The sequence below is a fragment of the Haematobia irritans genome, chromosome 2, assembly GCF_050003625.1.
Source record: "Haematobia irritans isolate KBUSLIRL chromosome 2, ASM5000362v1, whole genome shotgun sequence".
NCBI classification, from domain to species: domain Eukaryota; kingdom Metazoa; phylum Arthropoda; class Insecta; order Diptera; family Muscidae; genus Haematobia; species Haematobia irritans.
In genome coordinates this window covers 109,836,823-109,845,428 of record NC_134398.1, presented here as the reverse complement: position 1 = coordinate 109,845,428, position 8,606 = coordinate 109,836,823, and the positions used below count along the sequence as shown (strand labels likewise).

Sequence of the window (8,606 nt, the reverse complement as noted above, 5' to 3'; positions counted from 1 at the left end):
AGACTTTTCCTTCTTGGCGTTACATACAAATGCACAAACTTATTATACCCTGTACCACAGTATTGGTGAAGGGTATAAATATTGTATACATACCTTTGCATAAATAAAATTTTCTACACATGAGATTATATGAATATTTTTTTTTAAAGTTGAACCCCCCCGAATTAAAATTCTGGCTACGGCCTTGAATATGAATACCCAAAAAGTTATTAAAGAAATCAAGCCATATCGTATATTTAGTGGAGTTTATATTCGAAACTGTTTACCAATAAAGTGTTCTCAATTGTAAGTATTAGTTAATAAGAGTGTCTGATGTTGTAGGTTGGTTCACGGTTCCAGCGTCACCCAGCTTTGATTCCTCCAATTGTTTGAACTGTATTAAAATAACCAGGTATGTTGTTACGGCCGAAAATATCTGTTGAATTTGAAATAGATAAGGAAGTTGTCTCTTCAGAATATGTATGCCATACAAACCTTGAACAGAGTCGAATTATCGATGATAAAGAATCCATAGGCTGTAAATTGCATCTCTTGCTTTATAGTCTTTGTCAAAAATTTGTCTATCTGAAATGTAAAAGCTGGATTAGATTACTGCACTTTTTGATTAAAAAAAAACTAACGATATTTTTGTACTCTTTGGACTTTTTGTACACCTTTGCCAGAATCTGAGATGTTAAGTTTGCCTGAAAAAAATATAATATAATAAAATATATTAAATATTAAAATATGTATTAATAATGACAAAGGTAAAGCAACAGCGATCGCTAAAACAGGAAAAACTAGCTTATAGTAAGCTCTGAACGGAAAAGATTTTTTTCGAATCCTTCTGGGTTTAAAAATTTATGTTTGCACCAAGACGCAATGCCCTAATATGATAGTATGCCCAAAATATCATGATGATAAATTTCTCATATTTTCAAATATAATGTTATTTGTTCATTCATCATCCATTTTAGATGAATGAACAAATCAATGTGTCTTCGTGGAAATGCACTGAAGTAACATCACCGGACAAAGACAAAAGAATTGCCATGGAACCGAATGAAGCATTTTATGTATGTGTGGACATGTGTTTTGTTTATCATTTTGGCATTATGGGCACAGTAAAATGAAATAAGGAGGAAATAGTGAAAAATTACACAGTAAAATGTAAAAAAACAAAGTTTAGTTCCTCTTTATTAATAAGTAGTCCACGAGGAGTTGACGGACACCAGCGGGCATTAAGTTCGAGTTTTACAGCTAAAACATTTAAAAAGTTTATTTTCTTTAAAATGAATTATTAAAGAAAAATAAAAGGAATTTTAGAGCGATGGTGTTAAATGCTAGTAAAAAACTGCTCAAATAAATTTATGTTTTTTTATTTATGTATGTTTATACTCGACTCCACGTTCTTCTTTTGTTAGAGTTTTTGAATTCCTTCCAAATTTTAAAGTTTTGTATCAAAAACCGTTTTTTGTTACAAAATTGTTATTTTTGCAATAAAAAATAATATTTTATCCAAAAATCAGTCAATTTCGTTTAAAGCAAGCACTGTTACTGACTATAAATCTTTAATAACGCACATTTCGAAGTTTCATTATAAAAATTTAATTTTGTATATAAATGTGTAAATGTATAAATGTGTAAATTAAAAAATAAAAGTGTTCGGTCGGAGCAGGGATTGAACCCACGACCCTTTGCATGCAAGGCAGACATGCTAACCACTGCTCCACGTGGCGAACAAATGTATGTTTCGTGGGCGCTGCAAACTATGCTATATAAATGTAACTTAAAACGATAATTATTTTTTATTTTTTTTTTTATTTATTTTATTTATTTATTTGTATATTTCTACACAGCAAGACAATGTCTTATAATTATAGTGCAGATTTCAATAGTTGAAATAATATCCATCTTAATTAGGATTACAATAATTCATATTATGGGAAATTTTATAAAAAAAAAATTGAGGAAAAACATTTCTTTTAAATATTAATAATTTATATAATAAATAATTTTTGAAAAGTAATATGTTATTAGTATTTATAATAATATCGAAGAAAAATTTAACATTTAAATGCAAAGACGTGATAGTATGTAAATAGAAGTTTATGAAGGACAAGATAGATGTAAATTAATTCCGATACAATTGTAGTATTCGCTTTTTAAAAATAAAGGGGTTGCTGATGCTTTGTATGTTGCTCGGTAATGTGTTCCAAAGACGTATTGTACTGATAAAGAAATGCCATTCGGAAACAAGACATCGACGCCTAAATGGTATTATTTTTCTTCCTCTGGTTGATATTGCGAATCTCAATTTGTAATACAAGTTATCCGGTGTCCGTTTTACTATAAGTTTCTGCAAAAATATCAAAGCCTTTGAATTGAGGAGAGTCTGAAAACTGAAACCATACAGAGAATTCGCTAGATGTGCGACCCGTTGTCGCCTATTCAGTCCATACACATAACGGATGATGCTATTGAAGGCAACATTTAACCTCCGTAGACTCCCCGAGTCACAATTAGCAAAAAGTTCACAGCAATAAATCAGTCCTGGTACTAGTAAAGTTTTCGCCAAGAGAATTCGTATGTTCAGTGGCGTATAGGAATGGCTAAACCACAGCGCTTTTAACCTAGCATAAGTCTGGCCCGCAGCAGAATTGACATGATCTGTCCAACTAAGTGAACTATTGAAAATTACTCCTAAATTCTTCGCTCTGGTGACAACATCTACCTTCTGACCATTTATAATAATATCCGGCGCATGTGGGTGGAAATGCTTGTTCCTGTGTATTATAAGGCATTTCGATTTAGTAGGGTTCAGCAATAATCCGTTAGCCTTCGCCCAATTAAATACACGGTTAAGATCATAGTTAAGCCTCTCTACAGTGTCCCTGATACTGCTAACATTGCCGCTCAGGAAAACCTGGACGTCATCAGCATACATGACAGTCTTGCAATGCTCTAATTGTAGGGGGAGATCGTTGGCATATAGTGAGAATAATAACGGACCTATAATGGACCCCTGTGGTACACCCCTATATACAGGTAGAGGTCCCGATCTATCGCCTCCACTATAAACTGTTTGAATCCTGTCCTTAAGGTACGACGTAATCAGGTCCAATGCGGTTGATGAGAATTTAAAGAAACGTCTCAATTTCATGGCCAGATTTTGATGATCAACAGAATCAAACGCTTTTGAGTGATCCAAAAGTACAAGAAATCCAACTTTGTTGTCATCAATATCTCCTCTCAACGATTCTGAAACCTCCGCCAGGGCAGTGATGCAACTATGGTCCGGGCGAAACCCAGACTGCCTACCAGTCAACAGTGACTCCCGGTGAAGATATTCTGACATCTGAGAGTGCAATATCTTTTCGAAAACCTTAGACAAATAGCTGAGTATAGATATGGGACGGAAATCCAAATTAGATTTGGGAACCGGAATGATTTTCACATGTTTCCACATAGTGGGGTACATACTTGTGGTTAAAATCGTATTAAAAAAATGGGTAACAAAAGGCAAAATCGTTGGAAGTATGATCCTAATAAATTTTGGATCAATTATCTACTGGTGACTATAACAGCTACGTAGCCCAGTGGAGAGTGTCTTGGCTTACAAACTGTATGGTCCTCGGTTCGATTCTCTGTGCAGGCGAAAGGTACAATTTAAAAAATTTGTAAAAGTGAATAATTTCTTCAACATTATTTGTATTACAGAAAAAGATGCCAATAACTAAAAAATTTCGTGGAAGTGAAAATTACGAGTATGTTAGGGAATGAGCACAATCGTGTTTGGGAAAAATTCTTCCAAACATATAATATTTTTGGCTCAAAACGCTTCCAAACATATAATATGTTCACATAAAACAAACATATTAATGTTTCGGCAGTATGCAATAATATATGTGCTTCCTGCAAAATATGTTTGGAACATATGTTAAAGAAGCGATTTTTTTTGAGGGTGCAACAGCTAGATATTGAACTGAATATCAAAACCGTAACCAAAATTTTCGATCGTAACGGAAAGATGGCAGTGTTGGTTGAATTAGAAAATGAAGCACAAATACAGGAAGTCTTCAAGCATACCAAAAAACTGGCAGGAAGTACAATATCAACAGAACGAGATATGATGCCCATGAGGCAGGAACATAAAAACGCGTTTTTGGGATTAAAAAGAAAAATCTTGTCTATTACCAAAAAACATAAGTTTGTTGTACCAGAAGAGAAAATATAAATAATTATGGACCGATGTGGACCAATTTTTGCATGGTTGTTAGAGACCATATACTAACACCATGTAAAAAATGTCAGACGGATCGGATGAAATTTGCTTCTCTTAGAGCAATCGCAAGCCAAATTTGGGGGTCCGTTTATATGGGGGCTATACACGGACGAAAAAGACTGTTTTTCATATGTTTGGGTATAAACATTATATGTTTGGAACTCAAATTTTTAAATACAATATTTTTGAGTGCAATCATATAATGTTCATAAACTAGCATAATATGTTTGGGACATATATGTTAATATGTTAGAGCATATTATGTTTGGGACATAAAATGTTTGTAAATATAATATCCAAACATATATTAATTTAGAAATAGCCCATAAGCATATATGTGTTTACAAAGAGAGACAAAGTGTATGCTGGAAGTAAAATAATGAAAGTAACCAATTGGCGCATTACAAATATATATACACAAAGAAAATTTCATTAAATATAGGAAAAATACTATGTGTCAATATAAACAAGTATAAATTTACATATTATGAGTAAAAATATATATGTTGTGATATAAGACTTCGCCAAAAATTGTATATGCTAAATTAAAATATTAAAATGAGTATTCGGAGAGAAAATTCATTCGGAACCAAGATAAAATATATTTGAAAAAAAGAGCATGAGTTTTGTTTATCATTTTCGCATTACGGGCACAATTTTTTTGTTTCGTCAAAACAAATCGGAACGTAGGACGAGTAAGTCAAAATATTCAAACAAAGGTAATTAAAGGGATCTTCATAAAAACTAACGAAAGGGCACTATACACTGAACAAAAAGCATGTCCGGTTCCAAAGATTGTGTCTCCACTTTAACAATTTTGATATTGATTCCGAACCAAAGAAGCGGAGAATACAAGTGAGGATGCTTTTAAGACACAATTCACTTTTAAATGGGGTTTTGTGTACTTGAAATTTGCTTCTCTTAGAGGCACATTTCATTTTTCCGCTTTTTTTCATATGCTATAAAATGTCCGTTAAAAACAAGACTTCCAGTAGAAATTATGCTATGTTTCAAGTAAACAATGTCTTTAAAATAAAGTATTGAAAAACATATCCTATTTTTGAAGTCAAAAGTCAAGATGCAACAAATTTAAAGACAGTTTCATTAATTTTAAAGAATTTTTCTGAATTATTAAAGTCAAGTTGACCTTAGTCCAAAATTTGTTCTTTCATGTTATGATACCCATTTTTAAGTCAAATCACTTAATTATAACGACAACACGACTTCATTGAAAGTATCGACCTTTGAAGATCTATAAAAACAAAGATTAGTTCCTCTTTATTAATGAGTAGTCCAAGAGGAGTTGACGGATTTTTTCGAAAATAAAAGTGGGCATTGAGTTCGAGTTTTGCCGCTAAAATTATTTCTCATTTTAGCGGCAAAACCAGAATGACATTACAACTTTTTCCGGTAAATTGTATTATAACATGGTGGGGAAAGATCCAAAACAACAATTGAATAAGTTTATTTTCTTTAAAAGAAAATATTAAAGAAAAGTAAAAGGGTAAACATGGCAATTTTGCGTCATAATGCCAATTTATACCGGCCTTAAGAATTAAATTAAGTACAAAATTATTCGTTAATAAAAATTCATATTTATTTGTATTTCTAAATTAATGGTGTAACATGCTAGCAAACAATTGTTCACACCAAAATAAATTTATGTGCTGTTTTAAAATAACTGTTTAGAATTTAAATATAATGTGCTTTTGAATGGTTATCGTTAACCTTAGGATTCGATGGAAAAATATTTATATATACTCGACTTCACGTTCTTCTTTTGTAAGAGTTTTTGAATTTCTTCGAAAATTTTAAACTTGTATACAAAAACCTTTATTTGTTACACAATTTTTATTGTTGCAATAAAAAAATAATATTTGATTTGAACTCAGTCCATTTCGTTTATATCAAGCACTTTTCTTTTCTGACTTTATAAGACACACTTTACAATTTCGTAGTAAAAATTTAATATAATAGTATGTAATGCTGAACACCTTTTCGGGAACTTCCGAACGTATCTGGAATATATTAAAAAAAAAATGGTGTTGGTCGAAGCAGGGATCGAACCCAGGTCCCCTGTCACGCAAGGCGGACGACCAACCACTGCTCCACGCTGCCAACAAATGTATGTTTAACAATGTTATGTTGTTAAACAATCTTATGTTTGCATCGGCTCGTGGGCGCCGCAAGCTATATATATAAAATATAATAATTTCTTCTAAAATGTTTGTATTACAGAAAAAGTGAGAAAAATGTGATGGAATATACAATTAGGCAGAAAAAAAATTTGAGCACAGTCTTCTTTGGGAGAAAATTCTTCTAAGCATATAATATTTTTGGGTTCAAAATGTTTCCAAACATATTATATGTTCACATAAGAACATATAGTTTTTTTGGAAGACAACATTATTGAATTTGGATGGAAATATATATATATATATATATATATATATATATATATATATATATATATATATATATATATATATATATATATATATATATATATATATATATATATATATATATATACTTTATGGGGTCTTAGAGCAATATTTCGATGTGTTACAAACGGAATGACAAAGTTAATATACCCCCATCCTATGGTGGAGGGTATAAAAACCACACAACAAAAACTAGCTAAATCGATGAAATTAGACAACAATTCAATGAATATAACAACTTATGCCATGGGAAATATGGAAATTGAAATTAATTAGTTTAGTCCTACCAATATAGAATATTAACATAATCTTTTGAAGAAGAAATTACTAACTACCGACTAGTAACTGCATCCAACGTACGAATAAAAATATTTCCTTTATTGCCATAAGCCATAGTTTTGTGTAATATAATAATAATTTTTGAAATAAAGTACTAGTGGTTATAGAAAATTTACTTGTATTGTACGAAAAAATTCTAATTTTATACAGGCTTGCTGTCTCTTTGATGCCTTAATTTATCTACTTTTTTGAAAATTATACTGACAAACAGTTTGTTTGCAACCAATTTCTTATAGTTTTCCCAAAAAATTGTTCATTTTTCTGGATAGCAGTAATATTTTGAATAAGGGTGAGTACATTCTTCCCATAGCGTAGTAATAATGAACTTAAATACGATGCAATGTATAAATTAATTTATAAGAAAATCATGAACATTTTTGAAAATTATACTGACAAGCATTTTGTTTGCAACCAATTCTTAATATAGTTTTCCCAAAAAATTGTTCATTTTTCTGGATAGCAGTAATATTTTGAATGAGGGTAGCGTAGTAATAATGAACGTAAATACGATGCAATGTATAAATTAATTTACAACAAAATCATGAACTTATGTAGACGAAAAAAAATTTTGGCGTCAAATCATGGTCATTATTAATATGGTTTAGTTAATTTTTCGTAAACAATAGTTAACTTTTTTTCGGTGTACCTGGCGTTGTTATCATATATCATGCCCCAAAAATAATTGCTTCTGTAACATATACTTACAAACATATTCTGCTTCAATCATATATCATTAGTTTAATGTGTAAAGGTGCTAAGTCAACCTTTTATAAAAATATGGATTAAAAGGCAGATCGACAGATAAATCAAAAATACATAGTTTACCAAAAAAATCTATTAAATATCTGTTTTTATCTCTGTTTGGTAATGATGTGTAAAAGTGCTAAGTCAGCACCTGTTAAAATACACGTGCTAAGTCAAATTGTAGGTTAGTAGGCTTTGCTAAAAAATGTTAACAGCAATTTTTTGTGTGCGATTTTGCGGAAAGTTTACTGTTTGTATTGAAAGCATAAAAGTTAACACATTGATATTATTACTCCTTTTTTGCTAATAATTATGTTTGTACAAATTTATTTCGGCAAAGGCCGGCTCAAGTGTGGTTCACTTTGGGTTTAGTGAACTGCCTGAATTTATTCTGAGGAATGTGCTAATTCCGAAACGTGCGTCCATCCAACCATCTTGCAGTCTATAGGGCTTTGCCTAAATAAATTTGACAAACATTCTTTTCCTCTGTTGGTTAAGCTATCAAAGACAACAAAATGATTGAAGAATAAACCAACAATAACAAACAAAAAAAGAGATTTGACACCGTTAAACTGTATAATATATAAAAAATTTACAAATATTTTATATATTATAAAGGGTGGTCAAAATTTCAAGGGCCGATGTTGATTTTGAATAAAACACAAACTATTTAGGAAATTATTGTAATTTTATTTTATTATGATATATTGGAATTACTCAATTATGTATAGAACAAAATATCGGCCAAATGGGCGCCGTGACCTCGGTGGCACACCTCCATCCGATGGTCCAAATTTTCGATGACGCTGAGGCAT

General features: G+C 31.1%; 1 protein-coding gene across 1 annotated transcript in view; it reads right to left on the bottom strand.

Moving 5' to 3' along the window:
• Positions 1-206: 206 nt before the first annotated feature.
• Gr32a (Gustatory receptor 32a) overlaps positions 207-8,606 on the bottom strand; it is a 93,413-nt gene continuing 85,013 nt past the window's right edge. Inside the window, exons 2-4 of the mRNA XM_075294752.1 lie at positions 621-683; positions 475-564; positions 207-415 (exon numbers count right to left, since the gene is read on the bottom strand). Coding sequence (XP_075150867.1) covers positions 293-415; positions 475-564; positions 621-683 — 276 coding nt within the window. The 3' untranslated portion in view covers positions 207-292. The remainder of the gene's footprint in view (positions 416-474; positions 565-620; positions 684-8,606) is intronic.